This window comes from Cajanus cajan, chromosome 1 (genome assembly GCF_000230855.2).
Source record: "Cajanus cajan strain Asha chromosome 1, NIPB_CcT2T_4, whole genome shotgun sequence".
NCBI lineage: Eukaryota > Viridiplantae > Streptophyta > Magnoliopsida > Fabales > Fabaceae > Cajanus > Cajanus cajan.
The window spans coordinates 46,810,384-46,838,199 of record NC_138517.1 but is presented as its reverse complement, the minus strand read 5'-3'; the positions used below and the strand labels follow the sequence as shown (position 1 = coordinate 46,838,199).

Below are 27,816 nucleotides of genomic sequence, written 5' to 3'. Positions count from 1 at the left end.
AGCGAAAATCCACTCAACAAACATATTTCACTCAACGAACCTCTTTGCCTCAACTAGGCATAGATCAACTCTCGCTTAGCCACCAACATCAATTGTGTGAGCATCTCAACATGCTAACCTACGTGCCAATCTCACTTAGTGACCTCTTCTATCGCTAAGTGAGGATCTCAAGCCTCATTAGGTAAAAACTATTTGTCGCTTAGTGAGGACTTTTCTTTGGGGAACCAAAATAGGCCTTTCATCTAGAGATCATCCATTGCTTAGATAGATTTCCTTGCTAAGCAACCTCACATGTCTCTTCTAGGGACCAACTCTCGTTGAGTGAGTCTCTCTTACTCAATGGAGCTTCATTGTGTTTTTCATTTTTGTTGAGTGAGACCCAATTATTGAGTGAAAATATGAACCTAACACTTAAGCCTTCAAACTATGAAGACTCACTCAGTGAGACCAACTTCTTAAATGAAAATGCTCTTCACCAAAACGTGCAAGACATTTCTAGGCCTCATCTTCAACATGCAATCCATCAAAATGCATCTAAGCATCACATACACTAGTAATCCAAATAGAAAAAACACATGTAACAAGGATTTAAGAATAAGATCAATAATTTCAAAATCACCCTCCAAAACCCCCAAAACCCAAAACATGCAAAACACCATATACATCAATTCAACTCAAAAACATCAACATCAATGCTTATATAGTGAATGTAAGCTATAATCAAGCTTTTCTTACCTCAGTCAAACACCTAACCAAGTATAAATGAGTAAGAAAAGATACTCCTTCAACAACTAGCTCTCTCAACTTCGATCCTCAATATCTCAACTCAACAATCTTCCTTTGGCTTCAAGATTCATTGATCTCTAGGTTTGCGAAAGATCCACGACCTCAAAGATGGTCAGAAGTTTGAAAATAGTTCGAAGTTCCAAAGCCCTTATGTCTTACTTCTTTCTAGAAAATTTGTAACTTGAACTTTTGAAGTTTTCTTTTTGAATTTTCCCTTATATACTGCAACCCTCCCTAGACCAACTCTTATACTTTTAAGCTATATCCTCTATAACTCAAGCTTAGAGTCATTTCAACTCTAACCTCTATCCTAACACAAACTAAACAATAAATAAATATACAAAACAACACACATTATCACATATAACATAAATATACATAATTATAAAAAATATGGTGTTAAAAGAAAAAAGTTAGAATAAAACATAGGGTATAATTGTATTTGAAAAAGTAAACAATAAAAAAGAATATTCACTTTATATATTACTAACACCAAAAGGGAATGTATTTTTTTTATAAATAAAATAAAATGAGTGATTAACAATAATGAGTAGTCCGATCATAAAAAAACAATGAGTTATTTTTGACTAATTATAATTATAAGGATAATTTTTAGCGACATTTTAGAATTTTGAAACGTAAAATTTATGAAAGAATAAAAAAAAAAAATAAAAACTAAATAAAAAATATAAAAAGAGGGAGAAAAAGTAGCTTGAGTGATAGTTATATCCATGTGCACACAAAAAATGAAATATTTGTTTTATATATAATCATGGTATAAAAAGTACTTTATATACCTGTATATTTAAAAAAGTCAATATAAAAAAATGAGTGGTTAACTTCTAAATAAAGAGCAAATTTCTGGATGTGTTAAATGAAAGAATACAAAAAACAGTAATTTAAAAGGTAGTTATAATAATAAAATAAAAAAATATGTATACACGAAAAGGAAATATTACCTCTTTGTATATAATACAAATATAGATTTATAGGAGAAATCATAAATTTTTTTGAAAACAAAATTTTAATGTAAAATCCAGGGTTAAAAAGAAAATGTAATTTATATTACTTCTGTCCACCATCTCAGATAAAAATTATATTAAAAATGAATGAAAAACAAGTGGTTATCATTTTCACTAATCCCAACACAAACACTGTCCAAATCCAATATAAAAAGGATGTATAATCAAACATGCTCTTAACCGTCACTAAGTTGGTGGAACAACACTCCACGAGCACATAAGCCACAAACATTATTATTCTAGATTACGACCCTCACACACACAGCGCACCATCATCGCCTTGCTTCGCATTCACCGAACGAAAATGCCAGGCCTCACAGCACCCGCCGATTACTCCCAAGAGCCTCCGCGCCACCCTTCTCTTCTGATCAACGCCAAGGCAACGCAACCCCTCCCTTTCTCTCTCCGTTTCCCGATTTTCCCCAAACGCCGATTCCTAATCGCAACTTTTCTTCTCTTTTCTTCTGTTTTTCAGGAGCCTTTCAACGCGGAGCCACCGCGCGCGGCGTTGGCGGCGTCGTACGTGACGCCTTCCGATTTCTTTTACAAGAGGAATCACGGTCCGATTCCCGTCGTCGAGGACGTGAACAGGTGAGGTTCCTTTTCTTTCTCTTTGGCCTCCTTCGCTGTGAGTTGGTTAGCCTTGTGTTGGTTTGCGTTTAACTCGGTTTTGTGGCGCGTTTGGTTGCGAGGAGCAGATACTCCGTGTTCGTCTCCGGTTTGGTGGAGCGTCCCAAACAGCTCTTTATGAAGGATATCTGGTTAGTGTGGGTTCGGAATAATTGCTAATCGGTACTCTTGTAGAGTGAATGTCGGAATTCTGTTTGGAAATACCACGATTCGAGGGTGAATGTTGAGTAAAAATAGTCAAATTAGTCGTGAAATTTTGTGGCGATTTTCGAATTTGAGGGACTGATGTGACATGCAGCTTATTTGGATAGTTTGGAAGAGTTTTTGAAAGGTTATCTAGTCAAAATAATTTTCAACACATAAGCATGTTTTTAGGTTTTCAAAAGCTCTTTTAAGCTTGTATCTAAATAGGCTCATACACTTCGTCTTTCAAGCATGTTAATATTATGGCTCACAACACGATTTGAATCTGATTTGGCTAGCAACCATGTGATGAATTATGGATGATTTTTGAATATTGTGAGATCGGATGATTTAAAAATTCGAGTGGCACAATTCAGCAATTTGTAATTTTTTTTTTTACTTTTTTTATTTATTTATTTTTTTAACTTTTCTTTCACTTTTTCTTATCAAAGAAGTAAAAAAGTTAGATGGGCTTAAATTGTTAAATAAAAAGGAACTAGAGGTGTATTTTGGAAATGCCACGATTCGAGGGTGAATGTTGAGTAAATAGTCAAATTAGTCGCGAAATTTTGTGGCGATTTTCGAATTTGAGAGACTGATGTGACATGCAGCTTGTTTGGATAGTTTGGAAGAGTTTTTGAAAGGTTATCTAGTCAAAATAATTTTCAACACATAAGCATCTTTTAGTAGGTTTTCAAAAGCTCTTTTAAGCTTAATTTTCAACACATAAGCATGTTTTTAGTAGGTTTTCAAAAGCTCTTTTAAGCTTGTATTCAAATAGGATCATACACTTCCTCTTTCTAGCAAAATAATATTATGATTCACAACACGATTTGAATCCGATTTGGCTAGCAACCATGTGATGAATTATGGATGATTTTTGAATATTGTGAGATCGGATGATTTAAAAATTCGAGTGGCACAATTCAGCAATTTGTAATTTTTTTTTTGTACGTTTCTTTCACTATTTCTTATCAAAGAAGTTAAAAAGTTAGATGGGCTCAAATTGTTAAATAAAAAGGAACTAGAGGTGTATTGTTGAACACACCCTTTTCGATTATTCAGATGCTCCATTTTTATTGTTGTTAAGCAAATATTTCAGACTGTCACTCTCTCATTCTTAGCACTGTATTAGGCTGTTCTACTGCTCTGTTTTCTGTTTCCAGAAATAGAGGCTTCATACACAGTTATCTCTTATGTTCTAATGTATAAGAATTATGTTTTCAATTTAGATTTGCAAAATTTCAATTATATATTTATTATGTTTATAAATTTTGATCAAAATTACAATCACATATTTATAAATTTTTATGAATATTAATGCATATGAAGACACATATCTTACACTTATCCTATATATTTTAAAATAATCATATTGGATATGTATTGTATTTGATATGCGTATCATGTTTGTGCATCATAGCTTGTATATGACCATTTCTAGTTTTAAACATTGCATTGGGTATGCATAAAATAAAATTTACATCAAGTACTATACATCATTTATGGTGACATACTAAGCTATTTTTCCGTCATGTCTCTAAATTTTATGATTTGATATGATTTATGATTCACAATTTAAAAATTAGCTGGAAAAGTCATGATTTTAACTGTGATTCAATAACCTTGCTTTCAAGACTTATTTGACAATTTACCCGGTGGAAATTGGATAAGTTAAAGTGATGACAACCTTGGAGTTAATAACAGTGCTACCCTGTTGCAGAAAAAGAATTCTGGCTGTTTAACATTTTTCTTGTCATACAAGGAACTGACATTGTTATTTGGTGACAGGAAGCTTCCAAAGTATAATGTGACCGCCACGTTGCAGGTGTGTGTTCTTTTGCTGAGCTTGGATTGAATTGGAGCCATGGTTGTTTTGGTTTTTCTGTTGTTGATGGGATGGTTGCGTCCTGCAAATGAATTATCTCAGTGTGCAGGTAATCGAAGGACTGCTATGAGCAAGACTAGAACAGTGAAGGGAGTTGGCTGGGATGTTTCTGCTATTGGAAATGGTTAGTTAGTACTGTCAACTTTATTGGAATATAATGAGATTAAAATTGATGTGTCAAGGATGGAAGGAGCTTCAGTTATTTATGTTTCACCTTGAGTCTGGAAGCACTTTTTCTATTTGGGAGGAAGTCTAAGGCCCGGTATGAAAAGGGGGGAGGGGAGACCTAAGTGTAAGTAAAGCATGCTAGGATTGAATCTCTGGATTAATTAGTTCGCAAAGCAACTTGGATGCCCCTTGAGTGCTTAGCCACAAACTAAATTTCTTAATATAATAGGTCTCATACTGTAAACATTTTTTTCATGATATTTGCCTTTCTCAGCTGTTTGGGGTGGTGCCAAATTGTCTGATGTTCTTGAACTCGTTGGAATTCCAAAGTTGACTAGTGTCACTCAATTTGGTGGAAGACATGTTGAGTTTGTAAGCGTTGACAAGTGCAAGGTGATGACCATGGCTTATATGTTTACTCTAGAGACCTTGAATTCATTCTGATTATTTGTATCATTCAGTTGAAAGTGTTCTGTTGATTCCTTTTAATATTAAAAACTCATAGGAGGAAAATGGAGGCCCATACAAAGCTTCAATACCACTCAGTCAGGCCACAAATCCTGAAGCAGATGTTCTGCTAGCTTATGAAATGAATGGTGAAGTAAGTGAATTTGACTTCTTGTATGCAATCTTCTTGCAGCACTAAAGTTTGTGTTTGTTTTCATCCTGAGTTTTCATTACTTTCTAAAATATTTATGCTCTATATGATTCATGCCACTGTAGGTTTCTCATTTTTTCCAGAAGAGCTGTAGGTCTCGTTGTTTAATTTGGCAATAAGACGAAGAACATTTATAGTACATGTTTATTACATGAATGGTTTCCTTTTGTTTTTGAGTGTTTTTATTCATTTTAAACACATTTTCTCCTTTGTTTGGCCTAATTCAACTTATATTCCCTCAATCTTCATACATGATTTACCTATAAAATGATCTATTATTAGAAATATTTCTTCTAATGTTTTATGACTGAATAATGACATAAGCATACTAGATACTAGATAGGTGCCTTTTTTTTTTTTCCCTCTCTTTCTATAAACAAACAGTTGTAAACTCTAAATTAGCATCTTTTGAACTTTTTTTAGAATTCAGTATATGTTTTCAAATGTTTGAAGAGATTTTTTTCTGGATCAACTTGTTAAAAAAACTATACATGTTTTCGCAACATTCATGCAGAGAAAAGTGATACAACAAGGGAAAAGTAATTTCAAAACAGCTCTCCAAGTTCTATCCCTTTGTAAATCCATAAGAGAAAAGCCCTTGAATTAAACTATGCAAAAATCCACATGTACACTACAAAGACAACTCTTTCCCGCAAATGATGAGAATGAATAAATGTCAATTTTATTGGAAAATTTAGGAAGAATGGTTTGAATCAGGAAAAGATATAATAGGTTTGAATTGGGATAATCTGGTAGTTTGTATTAGAATAATATCTGTAATATCCAATTCAGACCTGAATAGGTTTTAGTTTTCTCTCCCCATTTTTTCCTTTATGTTTTCCTTCTTTGTAGTTGATTAGTTGGATTTTCCTTAACTAACTCTGCCATTGTATTCTAGCATTGACTGATTCTATTTGAATGAGAGGTTAAAGCTTTTATTTTCCAAAATTACAAGAAACTATTTGAGAGCCTATTTAGTGTGAGAAAATGTTTTGTTCCATTTGCTGTTTTTACATGTAATTACAAAAAATACCACATTGTTTTCGCTTTGTATTGTTTTCATTATTTCTTGTAGAAGTATTTGGAGTGAAAAAAAAGATAAAGTGAAAACAATGTGACATTTGTATAATTATTTTTGGAAACAAAATGAATTTTCAAATTGAAGGAGCAAAAGTTTTAGGTTATTGTCTTTATTGAGCCACCCTAACTTAAGTTGACAAATTCTTCAAAAGGCCTTTTTTGACAAACCCATTGCTTATCAAAAAAGCTAACATGTAATCTCAAATATGCTAAGTGCTAAGTAACAATTTGGTTTTTACTTATTCTAGGAAGTGAGTTATGAGCCTAATTTAAACCTACAAAATTGGTCCCCTGAGGTGATATCAGAAGGAACAGAAAGGCTTACATATAGTCTTTATTAATATGGAAAAAGCATAGGATGCAATATCAAACGAGGATTTGTGGAAGGCATAGAGAAGAAAGGAGTGCGTATTGCTTTCATTTTTTGAGCAATCAAGGATCTATATGAGGGGAATTGTGACAAGTGTCAAAATACAAGGTGGGGTCACAATAGACTATCTGGTCTGCATCTATGATCAACTTTGAGCCCTTATCTTTCTACCTTGGTTTGGGATGTGCTTCTTGAGCTTATCCAAAAGTTAGTGCCGTGATAGTTGGAGAGTCAAGAGAGGAAATAAATGAAAACTTAAAGATATGTAGCGAAGCTTTGGAAGCTCATGGCTTCTACAGTTCTACTTAAGTACTATTGGAGTATAGTTTTACTCTTTACTTTTATGTGCAACAATAGTGTAGGATTTATAGAGAAGTTTCTGTTTTATTATTTTCTATTGTATTGTTAGTCACATTTATTGCTTTCCATTATAGGCCAATAGCTGTTACAGTCCAACACCTTCTATTAGAAATTGTTGTCTCTATATAAACAACTTATACTCTATTCAATTAGTGGAAAAACATATTTTACATTTTAGAAATATTCTTTCTTTCTTCCTCTCTCAACTTCTCTCTCTATATTTCTATTATGGTATCATAGAGCTCATCGATCTTTTCTTTCTTTCTTGATCCTCTCAACAACCTCCTTCATGGCTGATTCTTCTTCACTGGCTGATATTTCTCCACCACCATTGCCTCATCCACGAATCAATGCTACACCAATCAAAACTGTTCTTCCAAAGAATCCACCAACTAATTCTTCTCCATCTCTCACCTTCTCCCACATCATATCAGAAAAGTTGGACACCAAGAACTACCTTCTTTGGTGCTAGCAGGTTGAACCAGTGATCAAGGGCTATAGACTTCATCACTTTCTCGTCAACCCTCTGATTCCCCTAAAGTTTCTTTCAATTACTGATCATGATGCTAGCCAAGTCTTTGAATCCTATCTTGCTTGGGAACAACAAGATCAACTCTTGCTGTCTTGGTTGCAATCTTCCATTTCTAAAGACATGCTTACTCGTGTTATAGATTGTAAGACATCTTTTCAACTTTGGGATAAAATACATTCCTACTTTCATTCTCACACAAATGCCAAAGCTCATCAACTCAATAATGAACTGGGCAACACCAATCTTGAGAATCAAACCATTTCAGATTATGTTCTCTGCATTCAAACCCTTGTTGATGCCCTGACAGCCATTGGTGACTTTGTGTCCTCAAAAGAACATCTTGGTATCATTCTTGAAGGCTTACCTGAAGAATATGAATCAACCATGTCTCTCATTAGCAGTCGCTTTGACTTGCTATTCATCGATGAAGTGGAAACCTTGCTTCTTGGAGACGAATCTCACCTTGATAAATTCAAGAAGAAAGCTGTTGCATCCATTAATGTTGTTGCAGTCTCTTTCAAATCCAATTCTTCTATATCACACCCACAAGAAAATCTTATCCATCAAGAACATAGATCTCATTTTGTCCAACATTGTGGTGGTTGAACTAGCTCTCGTGGTGATCGTTTCAACAACCATGGTGGCTATGGACGATGCAAATTTGTTGGCTTTCAATGCTAGATTTGCCATTATTTTGAGCATGTTGCTTCTTCTTGTTACTACAGATTTGATGAGAATTTTGTCCCATCTTCTCCATGAGATACACCTATCTCTACCTTTGCTAATCAAACTGTCAATCCCACTACTTGGTACACCACCCAATCTACTCCAGTGCAGTACATTCCTTCATCTTCACAAAAACTCTCTCATCCTCCACTCCACCAAATGGAATTCTTAGGTCTCGACCACCGCCCACCCCATAAGCATACTTTGTTCCTACAAACACAGGGAAATTTACAGCCACAACCTCAGGTCATGATTGCCTCATCCTCTTCTTCTAGAAATAACACTTGGTATCTAGATTCTGGTGCTTCAAATCATGTAATCAATATCTCTCAATATTCAATAGTTTACCCCTTTTGAAGGACCAGATGAAATCAATATTGGAAATGGTCAAGGCCTCAATATTAATTCAACAAGTGTTACTACCTTTTCCTCCCCAATAAATCCTAAATTTCATTTTGCTCTAAATAATCTTCTTTTTGTTCCATCCATTACCAAAAATCTAATTAGTGTTAGTCAATTTTCAAAAGATAATTTTTCATTTTTTGAGTTTCATCCCTTAGTTTGCTTGGTAAAATCACAAACTACTAAAGAAATTCTTCTCCAAGGCTTTGTTGGTTTTGATGGTCTATATCAATTTCTTGCCTTGCTTTCCACTTCCAACAAACAACCTTCAAGTCTTCTCAAACTGTCAAAATTCCTACTGTTCATATAGCAACTAAAAGTTTTATTTCTTTTGCCACTTGGGACTCTAGATTAGGTCATCCTAATACTGATGTAATGAAACTTGTCTTTTGAAATTGCAATTTTTCATATATGAATAAAATTGATCCAGATTTTTGTGCCCATTGTTGTCTTGGCAAGTCCCATAGATTACATTCTACTTTGTCTAAAACTATTTACACTACACCTTTTGAATTAATATTCAATGATTTATGGGGCCTCGCACCAACCTCAACCACATGTGGGTATCAATATTATATTACCTTTGTTGATGCTCACACACATTTCACATGGATTTATATTCTTAAAAGCAAAGCCCAAACTCTTGATATTTTTAAACAATTTCATGCTATGGCTAAGAATCAAACCAACTATCTATTTAAGCCATTCAAACTGATTGGGGAGAAGAGTATCGTTCCTTCACAACATATCTCAATGGTGCTAGAATACAACATTGTGTCATATGTCCACACACACCACCAATATGGGGTAGTAGAACGTAAACATAGGCATATTGTTGAACTCGATCTCACCTTGTTACCTCAAGCTACCTATCTATGCAGTTTTGGGATCATGCTTTTATCACCAATGTTTACTTAATAAATAGGCTTCCATCATCTTCTATCCAAAAGGAAGTTCCATATCAAAAACTTTTTCAACAACCTCCATATTACAACTTTCTCAAAATTTTTGGTTGCTCTTGCTTTCCACATCTCCGACCTTATAACAAAAACAAACTTTAATTTCGTTCACAAGAATGTGTCTTTTAGGGGTATTCCACATCTCACAAAGGCTACAAGTGCCTTGCAGCAGATGGGCGCCTCTATATTACCAAAGATGTTGTCTTTAATGAAACTAGGCTTCCCTACAAGGATCTTTTCTCTCCATCAACTATCAATTCTCCCCAAGAAACTATTCAGGTTCCTCTTATTGTAACCAACACTCATACCTCTACACCCTACACTTCATCAACCTCCTCAAATGAATCATTGTTCAATTCTCACCTATGAAACATCACCCACCGTGGAGACTAAACCTCACACATCAACAACCTCACTGAACATTCCTCCTGAATCACCTAACTCACAAGACATTACAATTGGTATATCTCCTTCCAATTTATCCATCCCTACATCACTTATCCTAGAATCCAATAATTCTTCAATCATTCATACTCATAATTTTCATCCTATGTTAACAAGAGCAAAAGATGGAATAATCAAACCACGTTTACAACCTACCCTTTTGTTGACCCATGTTGAACCCAAAACAACTAAACAAGCCTTATCCAATTCTACTTGGTTTACTACAATGCAAGTAGAATACAATGCCTTACTTCACAATGGTACATGGTCCCTTGTAAATCTACCACCAAATAGGACTGCCATAAGATGTAAATGGGTATTTCGTGTTAAGGAAAACCCGAATGACATTGTCTAAAAATACAAATCCCGTGTTGTTGCTTAGGGGTTTCATCAACAATTTGGATATGATTATAATGAAGCTTTCTCACTTGTCATCAAACCTGTCACTGTTCGGCTTGTTCTTACCCTTGCCTTAACCCATCATTGGCCTATTCAACAACTAGATGTCAATAATGCCTTTCTAAATAACACTCTTAAAGAGGAAGTGTATATGACTCAACCTCAAGGATTTGAATCTACTGATAAGAGTCTGGTATGTAAACTTCACAAAGCAATCTATGGGCTCCAACAAGCACCCCGTGCTTGGTTTGAGAAATTAAAATCAACTCTATTGTAATTTAACTTTCAAGCAAGCAAATGTGATCTGTCATTGTTTCTCTACTCCAATGCCAATAATGTCATCTACATCTTGATATATGTAGATGACATTATCATTATAGGCAATAATTCAATCATTCTTTATTGGACTATACTCCAATATTCTTCATAGTTTAATCTCTTAGCTTAATTCTACCTTTTCACTCAAAGATCTTGGTAACCTTGATTACTTCCTTGGCATTGAAGTGAAAACTCATTGATGACTCACATATCTTAACTCAAAGCAAATATATTAGGGATCTCTTAAATCGCATTGATATGGAAGGTTCAAAATCCATTTCTTCTCCAATGGTTAGTGGCTACAAATTATCCAAAATTGGATTTGAAGATTTTCTGGATGCATCTCTCTATAGGTTAGTGGTTGGGGCATTACAATATGTCACCATCACTAGATCTGAAATCAGCTTCTCAGTGAATAAAGCCTGTCAATTTATGTCCCACCCTCTTGAGCAACATTGGTCTGTCGTTAAACGTATCCAACGCTATCTAATGGGCACTATATCTTGGGGACTGCACATGCAACTAGCCCCTTCCAACTCCCCTTTCTCTATTCGTGCTTACTATGCTGCAAATTGGGCATTAGATCCTGATGATAGAAGATCTACATCAGGTACTTTCATCTTCCTTGGACCGAATCTTGTGTCCTGCTGGTCCAAGAAGCAAATTGTTGTTGCTCGTTCTAGCATTAAGGCAGAATATCAAAGCAAGGCTCTTATTGCTGATACAAACCTTGCTCTTTGAACTCAAGGTTCTTCATTCAACTCCAATTATTTTATGTGACAACTTAAGCACTGTGGCCCTAGTTCACAACCCTGTTCTTCATGTGTGAACTAAACATATGGAATTAGATCTTTTCTTTGTTCGAGAGAAGGTAGCTACCAAGCACCTTCAAGTCATCCATGTTCCAACTATTGATCAATGTGTTGATGTCCTCAGAAAAGCTATATCCCCCTCTAGGTTTTGTGCTCTTCGGTCCAAACTCAAAGTAGTTGAGTCGCCACATCTTCCTCACCCTACTTGAGCTTGTAGGGGGTATTGGAGTATATTTTACTATTTACTTAAATGTACAACAGTAGTGCAGGATTTATAGAGAAGTTTCTATTTTATTATTTTCTATTGGATTGTTAGTCACATTTATTGTTTTCTATTGTAGGCCAATAGCTGTTACAACCCAATACCTTCTATTAGAAGTTGTTTCTATATAAACAACTTGTACTCTCTATTTAGTTAGTGGAAAAACATATTTTACATTTCAGAAATATTCTTACTTTCTTCCTCTCTCAACTTCACTCTATATTTCTATTAAGTACAAGTAAGATGGAGTATAAGAGATGCAAGTTTAGTGGTGTGACACTAATCATAGCTTAGAGGTAACTGTTGGAAACTATAACTTCTCTAAAGTGCCATGTAATAGGTATGTTGGTTCCATCATATAAATGCTGGAGAAATAAAATGACATACACCATTGAATTCTAGTAAGGTGGATGAAATATAGAAATGCCTCAGGTGCTATATGTGATAGAAAGGTATCTCTGAAGCATAAGGTAATGTTTTCCCACAGTTATAGACCTTGTGGTGTGTATGGATCATAGTATTGGGAGGTAAAAAACTAACTAGTGAATAAACTCAATAGTAGAGATGAGAATATTACATTAGATGAGTGAGTCTCCATTTGTTGGAGATCAACACATATCAATCAGAATCATTCAATTTTGATTTGTACAGCCAATAATAGGATTTAATGTAAATAAGATCAATTTTATTTCCCTACCTTTAATTATTTAGATACAACATTTATAGGGAGAATTATTTCCCAAATTTTTAGGGATAGATTAGTGTGCAAGTTTATTCCTTTGTATTCTATTTATACCACCTTTGTATCTTTTCCCAGATCAGGAAAATATACATTATATTTTTTCGCATGGTATCAGAGCTCGATCTGAATCATCCCTAACCTAGCGCCGCCAACCATGGGAGAGAACAAGGCTGAAGGTTCGGCCACCAATTTGGTCGAAGGGCCTGCTCTTCCTATCACTGGTCACAAATTGAATGGCCAGAACTACTCTCAATGAGTGTTATCAGTTAAGATCTTTCTTCAAGGAAAAGGGAAGGAAGGTTACATCACAGGAGACTCTAAGAGTCTAGAAAAGGGTGACCCCAATCTCAACAAATTGCAACTGGAAAACAGTTTAGTCATGTCATGGTTGCTCAACACCATGACTAATGAAGTTGGGAAAAATTTCATGTACTATGATACTACCAAGGAGATATGGGATGTAGTGAAGGAAACGTACTCAAATGTGGACAATATGTCTGCAGTATTTGAGATCAAGAGCATACTCCATGACCTGCGACATGGTGATTTCTCAGTCACCGAGTATTTTAATACACTCAGTCGACATTGGCAACAACTAGACATATACAAAGACGTTCAATGGAGTTGTGCCGAGGATAAGAAGAAGTATAAAGAGTTGGTGGAGAAAGATAAGATCTATAAGTTTCTATTGGGGCTGAACACAGAACTTGATGAAGTTCGGGGGAGAATCCTTGGAACCAAGCCTGATGGAAGTGAGTAGAAGTGGTTGACGTTCTTCACTCTCCACCTTCAATCCCTTTCTTCTCTTGAGGTTGACACGCCAATTAAGAGAGAAACACCTTGAAGAAGTTTCAATGGTGGAGAAGCAACAAGGAGGTTCGGTAGCTTCTTCAAGAAGATAGAAGATTGAGGCACCAAGGCACAAAGGTTGGAAACCTTTGTGAAGGAACCTAGGGGAGAAAGTTCTCCACGAAATTCTAAGGCTTTGGAAGAGAGAATTTGAGAGAAAATTCTGATTATTATTCATCCAAAGTGAGGGAAAAGGTTAGAGTTAGAAATATATAGAAGGAGGTAGCTTAGTGAGCAAGCTAACTTTAACCATGGTTCAAGTGAACCATGGTTGAGTTGCTTGACCGTCCAAGCTAGTTAAGAGGCTTGTGGAGCAAGCTTCTCACTTAGCTTGCTTGGGAAGCAAGCTAAGGAGAAACTTGTAGCACAAGCTTCTCAAGGCTTAAGGAATGAGAAGCAATTTGGCCAAGGAAGAAGAACTAGGCAAGCTAGGCGGCCTTGGGTCCATTTTGCTCACTTTAATTATTTCAAAAAATGTTTGGTTTGGTTTAGTTAGGTCCATCCAAAAATGATGACACCTAGCTAAATCAAATCCATGAAAAATTAGGAGCAAAATGAGTCCAATGTGTAAAATTTTGCCTAGGTCCAATTCTGGCCCAATTACTAGTCACACCTTCAAGTATTGCTAATTGCCACCCCACTTCTACTACTGAAAAAAATAGAAAAAGAGTGTAGTTCAAAATTAGGTTAAATGGAGTCAAAGTCTCCAAGTAACCTACCCTAGAAACAATATACAATGGTCTATAAAATGAAATAAAGTGCCTCACAAATACAAAGGCAAAAATAAGCCTATACAAGGAAACTATGTACAAGTTTATATACAACATATGAAAAGGTCTTCAACATCATCCCATTCCTCTTGGTTCTTTTAAAGTATCATCTCCTATAAAATGAAATAAAGTGCCTCACAAATACAAAGGCAAAAATAAGTCTATACAAGGAAATTATGTACAAGTTTATATACAACATATGAAAAGGTCTTCAACATCATCCCATTCCTCTTGGTTCTTTTAAAGTATCATCTCTTGGATTCCTTGGCCTTGGTATATTTCCATCAAAACATCTTAAAACAATCCGAGAAGTATTTTCGGAAGTGAGAAGAAAGGAGAGAAAGAGGAAAGTGATGTTGGGAAAGTAAAGTGCAACCCAATTCATTGAAGGCTCAACAATGGCGGCAAGGGAGAACCAGCCTCGTACAATGTGAAATATGCCAATTGTCCAAACATACCCGTAGCTCCTACCTTCGTCAACCCTATAAACCCTCTCAACCTTTCTCCCTAATTCACAGTGATATACGGGGACCATCACGGGTAAACAATGTCACTGGATCAAGATGGTTTGTCACCTTCATTGACGATCACACACGAGTCACTTGGGTTTTCCTAATGAAGGAGAAATCAGAAATTGGCAAAATATTTGAGTTGTTTCATATTATGGTGGAAACACAATTTCAAAGAAAAATTAAGGTGCTTAGAAGTGACAATGGCCGAGACTATTATCATTCTGCACTAAATTCCTACCTTCAGAAACATGGAATCATACATCAGAGTTCATGTGTAAATACACCTCAGCAGAACGGAGTCCCTGAAAGAAAGAATAGACATCTCCTAGAAGTGACCAGATCTCTCATGTTAACTACAAATGTACCCACCCAATTTTGGGGAGAAGCTGTCCTCTCTGCAACCTAGCTCAAACAGAATGCCCTCTTGAATCCTCAACTTTAACACCCCTTTTCTACTCTCCAAATCTAATACCCTACCAGTCGTATCCTTACATCCATTCCCTTGAAAATATTCGGATGTTCAACCTTCATCCACAACCTCAATCCTCGTCTCAACAAACTTGACCTGAAATCCATCAAATGCATCTTCCTCGGCTACTTCCCCCACCAAAAAGGGTACAAATGTTATTCACCCCAAACCAAGAAATTTTACCACACCATGGATGTCACTTTTTTTGAGAATCAACCTTATTACCCCAAAGTTGGCATTCAGGGGGAGCACACTTATCCAATTGAAGTGGTAGAATCCCAACTTTTGGGATTTGAGCTAGCTGAATCTGCCCCAAATATAGAGCCAACCAATATTAAACCTGCACAAGAGAAAACTACAGTAGAAAATGCAAAAAATACAATAGAATTTTTGGGATTTGAGCTAACCGAATTTGCCCCAAATGCAGAACCAGTCGAGACTGCACTTGCAGTAGAAACTAGACAAGAAAATGCAGTAGAAATTACACCAACTAAAGCTAGAGAGAGGATTGCATCTCAACAGAATCAAAGTCCGGCCACATAAGGAGACAACTGGACGACGTACTTCAGGAAGAGAAGGAAGGGAGTAGAGTCCAGCACAGATCTAAGGCAAAGCCATGAATCCAACCAGGCTCCAAAAAATGAGTTTTCCCTAGGTAATATCGTTCTTAATCCAAAACCTATTGATGACATTGACATTCCTATTTCCTTAAGAAAAGGGGTGAGATCTTGCACTCAACACCCCATTGAGAAATATGTGTCCTATGGAAAATTGTTACAGGGGTATAGGTCTTTTGTGGCAACTCTTGACAGCACAAATATCCCAAGGAATGTTCAAGAGGCACTCCAACAACGTGAATGGGCAGCAGCTGTAACAGAAGAAGTCCAGGCCTTGGTTAAAAATGGCACGTGGGAAATCACCACTCTACCGGAAGGGAAGAAATCGATTGGATGCAAGTGGATTTTCTCCATCAAATACAATGTCGATGGTAATATAAACCAATACAAAGCTCGATTGGTGGCAAAAGGGTTTACCCAAACATATGGAGTGGACTACGAAGAAACTTTTGCACCGGTGGCCAAACTTAATTCAATTCGAGTCATACTCTCTTTAGTTGCCAATTTAGATTGGCCACTCTATCAACTAGAAATCAAGAATGCCTTCCTAAATGGTGAACTAGAAGAAGTCTATATGCAAATTCCCTCGGGACTTGAGTCATCCAGAACCTCAAGCATCGTGTGCAAGCTATAAAAATCTCTATATGGCCTTAAGTAATCTCCAAGAGCGTGGTTTGATAGATTGACTCACGTTGTCAAGGAAGATGGGTTCAACCAATGCCAATCAGATCACACTATGTTTGTCAAAAACTCCTTGGAAGGGAAGGTAGCCGTGTTCATTGTTTATGTTGATGATATCATTATCACAGGAAACGATTATGATCAAATCAAGCATTTGAAGAGACTTTTGGCCAAGGAATTTGAAGTCAAGGACTTGGGTCAGATCAAATATTTTCTAGGGATATAAATTGCTCGGACAAAGAATGGTATTTATGTATCACAAAGGAAATATACATTGGACTTACTTCAAGAAACTGACATGCTTGGATGCAAGGCAGCCAATACTCCCATTGAACCGTAAAAGAGAAGTGAAGAAGAAAGTCCACCAGATGATAAAGATAGATATCAAAGCCTAGTTGGGAAGCTAATCTACCTAACTCACACTAGGCTCGACATTGGTTTTGCTGTGAGCTTAGCTAGTCGCTATACATCTAATCCAACTAAGGCCCACATGAAAATGGCGAACAGAATCCTCCAATATCTCAAAGGTACACTAGGTTGAGGGCTCTACTTCAAAAAGAACTCAAACAGAGGCATTGAAGTCTACATTGACTCGGATTGGGCAGGATGCCCCTATGATAGGAAATCAACTACAGGCTATTGCTCCTTTGTGTGGGGAAACATGGTGACTTGGAGAAGTTAGAAGCAACCTGTGGTGGCAAGGAGTAGTGCAGAAGCTGAATTCAGAGCTATGGCTCAAGGTATCTGTGAAGGAATCTGGCTTAAGAGGATGCTAGATGAAATCAGAATTGAGATTGACTGGCACTTCATTAAAGAAAAAAATTGACCACGGTATTATAAGTGTTGACCATGTTCCATCATGCAGACAAACAGCAAACATCTTGACAAAGGCTCTTCCAAGGAACACATGAAAACATTAGCTCCAATATGGGTATGATAGACATCTACCATCCAAATTTAGGGAGAGTGTTGGAGATCAACACATATCAATCAGAATCTATTGGAGATCAGCATATATCAATTAAAATCATTCAATTCTGATTTGTGTAGCCCGTAATAGGATTTAATGTAAATAAGATCAATTTTATTTCCGCTCTTTTAATTATTTAGATACAACATTTATAGGGAGAATTATTTCCCAAATTTTTAGGGATAGATTAGTGTGTAGGTTTATTCCCTTGTGTTCTATTTATACCACCTTTGTATTTTTTCCCAGATCAAAAAAATATACATCATATGTTTCCGCACCATTTTCTCTTTCCCTACTTTTTGACATACGCCCTGAATTTCACAGTTGGATAAATAGGATTAGCTATCAAATAGTATAGTAAAAATTAAAAACAATTACTATCTTTAGGGCTAAAGAGATGAACATCTAAGGAGATGCATGTGTAGTATTGATCATAGCGTTGTCATCCAACCATCAACACCTTTTGTCTTTGTCCTTCCTTTGTGAAAAAACTTATCCATTGTACTTTCAGTGTGTGCTTACAACTAGATGTTTCTTTTGGCTTTCTTTGGTGACATATATTATGATGTTGGTGCTTTCAGCTTAGTTTAATATCCTATTTCTTTTCTTTAGCCTCTTAACAGGGATCATGGGTTTCCATTGCGAGTGGTTGTTCCTGGTGTCATTGGAGCACGGTCTGTTAAATGGCTGGAAAATATCAATATCATTGAAGAAGAGTGCCAGGTCAAATATATGACGTAGAATGGTATTGATATACCAAAAATTTCATTTTCGAAATGCCCCATAACTTCCCATCATCATGTACCAGGGTTTCTTCATGCAAAGGGACTACAAAATGTTTCCGTCATCGGTGAATTGGGATAATATTAATTGGTCAACCAGGAGACCACAAATGGATTTCCCAGTTCAGGTATTTTGATAACTTTACTATTTCTTCTTTACGAATTTTTAAGTAAAAAAAACTATCAACTAGTAGTATTTTTAAAGCTAGTGTTGTACATTTAATTTGTTACAGGATGGGTAATCAGGCGATGATAAACCAAGAAGAACAAATTTATATATTTTTTTTGAGTGAACCCTTTGTAACTAATACTTATCACTTCTGTGTGGCAGTGTGTTATATGCTCTCTAGAAGATGTGAGCACAATAAAGCCTGGGAAGGTTAGTTTATTTAATCATGCTTATAATGGGCTATTCATGCATGAATGTGTTTTTGGGTACCATTATTTCTCTGATTTTTTTTAATTCTTTTTTTTAAATTACATTAAAGTGTTATTCTATATGAAATGCAAAAGCATGTCAATTTTGCTTTGTTTATTCTTGATCTTATTTGCATGGCATGCACATTTAGAACTTTGAATAATCTTTTCAAATGTTTGATTATCATTGTATGCGGCATTTGCTTCAAAATATATTGATGTTCCCAAATCTATTTTATGTACGGAGAAAATTATTTTGTTTTCCTCAAAAGCAAATTCAAATATTTTTAACTTAATTTTCCTGAAAATGAAAACACATCCTTTCATTGCAGAAATGAATTTTCAATTCTCACCCATCCACCTGAACTCAATAGTGGTATATGTTCCATTTGATGGTATTTTGCCTACCTCTTTCTTTTTCCTTGCATGTTCTGTCCATGTGTTAGTTTTTAACTGAAACTGCATATCTTGTGCAGGTAAAAATTAGCGGTTATGCTGCATCAGGAGGTGGTAGAGGCATTGAGAGAGTAGATGTGTCTGTTGATGGAGGTAAAACATGGATGGAAGCCTCAAGATTTCAGAAAAGTGGTGTTCCCTATATAGCAGATGATGCCAGCAGTGACAAATGGGCATGGGTGCTGTTCGAGGTCACAGCTGATATTCTTCACAGCACCGAGATTATTGCAAAAGCGGTATGTCTGTATCTTCTTCCAGTTGTCATCTCATCATGATTCTAGTATATTTCTAGTGAAAATAATGAGTTCGTTAATCTGTTATGATGGTTAGCATGTATTGATGTATCATGTAAGGTTATGATGGTAGGATATTGGTCATCCAAATCAGAATGTGGTTAAAATTTTTATCTATATCTATTCCAGATTAGCTGCTTTATGAATGGAATTGCTAGACATTTAAAACCATTTGAGTCTTCACCTTACAGCTTAAGCTTCTATGTCCAAAATGGTTTAGAATTTGATCCTTTTGCCCTTATTTTTTTTTAATAAAGTTGACTTTAAGCATAAGTCAGGTGAGTCTATGCTTTATAGCCCTAAGGGTTCTACATAAGGGGGCATGTTAGAAATATAAGATTGGATTATTAATGTGCCTATATGAAACAGCTTAAGCATTTGGGATCAATGGGTCATGACAATCCAATCTTGATGTTCGACCACGTAAAAAAATCTAGTTTTGCACACTCCCTAGCCCAAATGTCTAGGCTCGAGTGTGAAGGCGTCTTTTAAAGATGTCCCACATCAGTCAAATTAGTCCTTATAAAACTTGGCAAAAAACCTCTGCATTGAGTTAACTTTTTTAATTTAGGTAGGCCTAATCCAATTCTAAATGAATAAAATGTTTCTGTCCTTAAATGCTGAAGCAATAAAATCAATTTTCCTTTTTGAATTTTTCAGTGAATATGTGGCATCTTATAACACTCCATTGTCCTTAAATGCTGAAGCAATAAAATCAATTTTCTCTCTTGACCCTTGATACCCTTTTATATTATAATTTTTTCCATATCAATAGAGCATCCACATGAATAACATAGCAAATGAAAGTATAAAACGTTTTGAGAGGAAATTAACTTGGTATAGAACTCAAATATTTGAGATAGATCCAGTCATCTACATGCATGAACTGAATCCATGTGAACTTTGGAAATTTAAAGAAACATTGTAGCCATGGTTGACAAAATTGAGATTCTATTCTGACTCAGAAAGGGATTACAAAATCGTAATATGTGAAATTGTAACTCAAAACGTAGATTCCACAAGATATATAAAATTCATATATGTGTAACTATGATAGTATCAATAACAATAAAAAAGACATTATAACACATCAAATACTAAATTAAACTTGAACAGTTAAATTCATAATCATAAATTCATCATGAAGTCGATATCTAAATTCAAATGACAAACAACAGCTTAAAATATTGTACTTCAATAGCAAAACAACTTAAAACACCTAATTAATCTAGACCTCTAACTAAGTCTAAAAAAAATCATCTAAATTAAAATCATAATCACTCGATGTCATTATTTTTATTTCTTCCATCTCCTCCATTAACCATAGTAGCAAAATAGCCTCATCTAAATGTGGCACTTCAATGACATTATCCCCATCCTCATTTGGAATGTATCCAATTTCATTCACTTCGACTTCTTCATCACTTTTCAAAATCCACTCACTATCAGATGGGATATCATCAAGTATTGGTAGCCCTCCACTTGTTCTTCTAGCTTGTTTCCGCTTTGCCAATTCTGAATTAGTCATTACAAAAACAACATTATTCATGGTGTTTTGCTTCAAATGATTTCTTCTGTTGGTGTGGACCTAAGCAAATTCAAATATGACAAGGCTAAAATGCACTTCAATTATGCTCACATCAGAATGAGTTGCTAGTCAAAGTTAATACATGTATGACAAAATTTTGGAGGTCTAGATGTTCATCACCACAAGTCTCCCACCATGCTGCTAGAGGCTTCTTTCCAATTTCCCTAATGGCCATGGGATTACCAAAAAAACCCTTTTGATTCTTGTTTTATTTGAATATTAGTCAAAGTTTGTTCTCTGGGATCCTTTACCATCCTTTGTATACATACATGCAATTAGACCCTTTTTAACTTCCAAATCAACTTTAAAATTAGGTCCATAATGCAACTCAAGATTCAGATAACAGGCGTTTACATGTTGCTTATTATTTGAATGTAAAGGCCTGTTATCTGAATCTTGAGTTGTATTAGGGACCTAATTTTAAAGTTGATTTGGTAGTTGAAAAGGGTCTAATTGCATGTATACAAAGGATGGTGAAGGATCTTGAAGAACAAACTTTGATTGATATTCAAATAAAAGATTTTAAGAATCGAAAAGGGTATTTTGGTAATCCCATGGCCATTAGGGCGGTTGGTAAAAAGCCTCTAGCTGCTTGGTGGGAGACTTATGGAGAGGAACATCTAGAGCTCCAAAATTGTCATACATATATTAAGTTTGATCTGCAGCTCATCTGGATGTTAGTGTAATTGGAGTGCATTTGATATGGTAATTAAAACTTGAATTATTAGCATTTTAAAAGTTAAGTTGCTTAGCCTTGACATAATTGCGTTTTAATTAACTTAGGTCCACACCAAGAAAAGAAACTGTTTGATGCAAAACACTGAATGATGCTGATTTTGTAATGTTTAAATTCAAACCAACGAGAAAATCATACTGTGTTGCTTGATATACTCGTTGAGTGTTGCTGCATCCTCAGAACACTTTGTCTTTATGACCTTATAATGGTCCAGTTCCATCCATAATGACTTCAGCTGATTAGCATACTCAGTAACAGTCTTGTTCCCTTGTATTGCTGCCAAAGTTTTCACCTTTACCCCATATACTTGAGCAGCATCTTGGCTTTAGAATAGGTTTCTTCTACGGCATCCCAAATCTCCTTTGTCGAGTTGAGAAACATGCACGTGTCATTGATTTCTGTATTCATTGAATGCCATTTTCCAAGTTGAGAAACATGCACGTGCATTGATTTCAATATTCATTGAATGCCATAGCCATGTCGTGATCATTGAGCCTTCCTTATCCCATGTGATAAATTTGGCATCCTGCCTATTAGGTCTAGCCTTTGTCAAGTGGTTTGCCTTTCCCTTTCCTTTCAGAATTGTCCGAATGAGTTAGGACTATTTTAGATAGTTTTTTCCATTCAGTTTATAAGCTGAATGGATATTCTGCAGCTCTCCAGAATGTTGAGATTGCCCATCCCTTTTTTTCAGGTGGTGGGTTCTTGACCTCCTTTGTAGACATTGTAGGATTAAAATTACAGCTGATAAATTGTGCACAGAAGGCACAAAAAGTTACAGCAGCAATGAAGGCTAGTGCTTAGGGTTTAGATTGCACAGATAGAGGCACTTAGATCGGATGCTTTGATACCATCTATGAAATTAGGAATGAATTGATTTTTTTTGTTTTATAAAGATAGGGGTGCAAAAGCATCACTATAGAATTAAGACATTCTAACAATGTTGGCACCTTAAGGTTTATCAATCATTAACAGTACACCCAATATATTAAATAGAGAAAAATATAATAACAAAGATCATGGGGGACTAGACCGAAATCCATGAAATACTAACATAAATGAAAAGCAGGCAACCTACAACGATTGCAAAAAAAATCCTCCTTAAGACAATTAGGAAGGAAATCTCATTGAACAAAATTGCACTGATGATCTAACCCATAATCAACAAGCTTATCAACACAAGCATTGCCTTCCCTATAAATGTGCAAAGAATAGAAATGCATATGTGAACATAATTGTAAACACCTCTTCCATCGACATAGAATGGGTCAAGGAACAATAAGAATATTCTGAAAAGTAGCCAACATCGGCTTTGAATCACATTCCAACCACAAATTATGCCAACCTACATCAAATGCATACTCGATCACCCATATAGTCGTTGGTAGTTTAACATATAATGCATCCTGCATACCTAAAAAAACTATAGAGCCCCCTAGAAAAGCTCCTAAATAATCTCGAAAAAGACCACCACAAGCAGTTGGGCCAGGAGAACCTTTAGCTCCACCATCAGAATTACATTTTACAAACCCACATTCTGGAGGATGCCAATTTACTTGCTTGACTACCACGGGTTCAGGAGGGTGAGTAATGACCAAAAATTATTTAAGTATACAAACATCATTCCAAGAGTGAGAAATACGACCTATCATAGATGAGCTAGATAATGCAACTGTCAAAATGATCAAAGATATGAAATGTTGAAAGCCGAAAACCTTGTTTTTATAGTGCACACTATTTCTATGAAGCCAAATCAACCAAATGACATGTACCACCAATGCTAAACAAAGAACCTCCCTAACCTATGGGCTCCAATTCCAATCCAAAAAGTCCAACATACTATGGACAGATGAGAGATTAATAGGATGTTGAATTATATTCTGCAACCACAACCAAAGTTATTTTACAAAAGGGCACTGCATGGCAGTCACACATAAACTACACATTGATACAACTATCACACCTCTAGAAATCAAGTTATCATCCACTGGAAATTTATGATAAATCAATTTCCACAGAATGCATGAACATGTAGGTGGTAAGAAGTTGGCCCATATGACCTTCCCCCAAGCAAAATGTTGCCTAGGTGACGAGACATGATGATGTGCCATTTTGAATGAAAACACTCCATTTTTGGATGGCCTCCACATAGGCTGATCAGGTTCCAAACCCAGGGGAAGAGTAATCTATGCGAGAGAGGCATAAAGAGTAGGCAACTTATGTAACAGCAAAGTCAGTATACACTACGAGCCATTTGCAAAAAAACAACCAATAGTTGAACAAAGTCGACATTGAATCTCAATTGGAAAATGTAGAATATCTGCAATCGGCTCATCAAAATACCAAACATCATTCCAAAAATTAATATTTCTACCATCACCAATTAACCAACTTGTATGACGCTTTGCATCATACAAATGAAGAGAAATGGAGGGCCAGACAGAAGATGGATTAAAACCCACCAATGGCACCTTACATAAAAACCTGGCTCGCATAAAAGCAACCCATTGCTCAAAAGAATGCATGAAATTCCAAGATAATTTCAATGTAGTCGTCTCATTCATAGCTGAAATTGAAATAACACCAAGGTCCCCTTTGCCAAATGGTCTACAACCGTAACCACCTTGGATGTATATGCGTCTCCAAACCAGATAAAATTACGGATGAGCCGTTCCACTTGTTTCACCACCAACTTAGGCCAAGTATAGACTTGGAAGCTATAAAGAAGCATCCCTGAGATAACCGCATTAACAAGTTGAACTCCCCCCATCATAGAGAGCAAGACACCCTTCCATGAGGATAGATTGGCCTTGATTTTGTCCAGTACACCCTGTAAATACCTGGTCCAAGGTTTACCTTTGACAATAGGAACACCTAAACAAGTAAAAGGAGTTGTATCAAATGAAAAACCCAAAATGGACCATAATTGAGTAACTCTAGCTGAAGATATGGAACCATAGAAAAACTTGCATTTTTCAGGAGTAATAAACTGGCTTGAAGCTTCACCATATTGCTTAATACGGAACATAAGATCTTTTAAGGTTGTTGTAGATCCCTTACAAAACACCATAATATCATCAGAAAAAAATAAAAATAAATCATGCGTTGGTGTATGAAAACCATGAGGACTAGCCATAGGAAATAGCAACCCCTAATCAGCCAAAGGAGAGATATATATCCAAGACCCCTTGATTGATGGATTTTCACTAATCACAAATTTATGCTTGGAGAAATGTTAGCAACACACTCTCTAATTGGTTAAAATTTATTGAAAAACACAATTTGTGAATCTCACATCTTATTAAATGACCTCTCTTGATTTTGTAGTTTTCAATAAATTTTAATAAAAAAAATGAATGTGTTAAAAGGAGTGTGCTAGATATGTAGCCTCCTCTTTATACTTCAACTTTCCAAATTTCCTGAAATGAAACCTTCCTAAATATTACATGATTTCTCACATTATTTTTAGATAAAATGAAAATTTAATAAATATAAATTAATATATACTAGTATACTTTTACAAAAATATAAATATATTAGAAGAATGTTAATTAGAAATATATGATATAAATATAAGTTTTTATGTCTAAAATATGCAAATTAGATACTTAATATTTATATCATATATTTTCAAAGAAAAATTAAACTCACTTCCCTTGAGATTTGTTTAAATGACACATATATCCCCTCTAATTTTTAAAAATCACACACCGCCCTTAGAATAACGTCATTAGTTAAAGTGTGAGAATGAGAAATGTAAAAGTCAAAAACATAAAAGTCATATTTTGTCAACCATATGTGTCTATCCCATATTTTTGAATTACATATGATGCTTTGTCTTCTTTATGAAAATTGTTCTTCAATTTTGAAAATAATAATTTCAAAGCCCATTCTTTGAAATTGTTCCTTAACGATCATATTTTTTTTAAAATCACAACAATCATGATATTTAGAACATAATTTGAGAGTTAAAATTGAGTAAGAGATTAAGGGTGGGTTTGTTTTTCAGTTACGTTGAACGTAACCCAAAAACAACACATCACTTGCTTTAGCTTTTTTGCATCGGAAAGTGAAAAAAGTTCGTTTAACTAGTTTTGAACGGATTTCCAAACACACTCTAAGTTTCATTCAATTGTTAACACTTGCATTAATAATTTGTCCTCTTTTAACAATGCACAAATGGTGTTATATAAAGGATTGCATGTGTCGGTTAGATAAATAATTAAAAAAGGTTAATGTTCACTTAAAAACTAAAGGAGAGGTTAGTGTGTCATTTAACGAGACCTTCGGAGAGGTCAATGCAATTTTTCCTATTTTCAATTAATTTTTCCTAATATATTTATATTTACTAAACTATTAACTTTTATATTAGTATATTAATATTATTAATACTATTAGTATTAATTTATCAATGATATTTAGAAAACAAGTAATATGAATAATATATATTAATTTTGTATTTAGTAGTATTAAATATATGTGCAATTTTGATTTTTATTGAAGATATATAACTTTTATGTAAACAACAAAAAAATATTTTAGTTTAGTGAGTGGTTAAGTGTTGTCCTTAGAAGTTGGGGATTCTAATCCCATCTTTAAACATTTTGAAAAACATTCTCGTATTTTCACATCATATCATGTCACTGACTTATTGACATCTGTTACATTGGAGGATTCCATTTGCTTACTTGAAATTTGGAAAACCAAAAATGTACAACAACTACGATTCTTTGGGGGAGTAAAGTGTATTTAAACATTGGAGTGAATATTTATTTAGATTAGTTGGTAATTCTTTTTGGTTCCTAATTGTTTGTGAAAGAGGATGGTAGTCACAAAAAAAATTATTGATTTCTAAAATTTCCTTCTCTCTTAATAATTGAAGGGTGTAATGATTCAATAAATATACAGACCAAAAGCGGTTAATAAACAAAGTATCCCCTTTGTTATTTTATATAAGATATTTAGATGTATAAATATACTCTTAGCTTTGGAAATAATTTGGGCTTGATTTTTATTCATACCACTTGTGTCTTATTTGGATAATCTTCTCCATAAACACTTATGAGAGAAGAAAATAAAAGAAAAATGAATCAAAATCTTTTTAAGTTAAAATCAAATCATGAAGCTCAATTTTTGAAAAAGTGAGATGTGAGAGCTTATATAAAAATTGTTGTACATAAGTTGATTTTAACTTGTGGAAAATGTTTAATTTATTATACTTAGTTATTTTCTTCTCCTATAAACACTTATTAATGAGTTTATCTAAAATGGTCTTTAGTTTATTTGAATTGGACAAATGACCGTAGCCTTTTAAGGTCGATGTTACATGGCTTAAATTTCTTGATGGGGATATAGATATTCTTACTTTTCCATTTTCACTACCTTGGAAATTGGAAAATATATACTACTCGTATTTTTAATCCCCAGCCTTTATGTTATTTCATATCAGACGAGCAATTTATATCTCAGTTCAGTTTCATTATGGTTTAGAGGGATCACCCCTCTAAATCCTAATTGAATCGTGCATCTTTTTAATAATTAATACCTTTGTCTAATTTGCAGGTAGATTCTGCTGCAAATGTCCAACCTGAAAAAGTTGAGGACATTTGGAACCTCAGAGGGATATTAAACACTTCATGGCATCGGGTAAAAGTTCAAGCCACTCACTCCAACCTGTAAAAGTAGCAACAACTTTCCAATTGAGCCTGCTTGACCCATCCCCACCCCAACTTTATGCTTTGGTGGATTTTGAAAATCTTTCTGAACAGTGAACACTGAAAATACTGAACAGGCATCGCGGTAAGCTGTACAATAATATATTTATAGAAATGTAGGTAAGGGGTTATAAGTAATCACCTTACTCAAGTATCGCATGGAACTTTGTTTCTTCAAGGACATCATTTGAGATCATAAACATAACGTGAGGTGTGTAACA

At 35.1% G+C, this 27,816-nt stretch overlaps 1 protein-coding gene across 1 annotated transcript; it reads left to right on the top strand.

The window, feature by feature from the left end:
• The first annotated feature begins 1,983 nt into the window (after nucleotides 1-1,983).
• SOX (sulfite oxidase) lies at nucleotides 1,984-27,816 on the top strand. Its single transcript, XM_020371322.2, has 12 exons — nucleotides 1,984-2,187; nucleotides 2,284-2,399; nucleotides 2,507-2,569; nucleotides 4,413-4,449; nucleotides 4,552-4,633; nucleotides 4,952-5,070; nucleotides 5,183-5,278; nucleotides 18,222-18,332; nucleotides 18,418-18,519; nucleotides 18,723-18,770; nucleotides 19,285-19,500; nucleotides 27,444-27,816. The coding sequence occupies exons 1-12, from the start codon at nucleotides 2,113-2,115 to the stop codon at nucleotides 27,558-27,560; spliced, it is 1,182 nt and encodes a 393-aa protein (XP_020226911.1). The 5' UTR covers nucleotides 1,984-2,112; the 3' UTR covers nucleotides 27,561-27,816.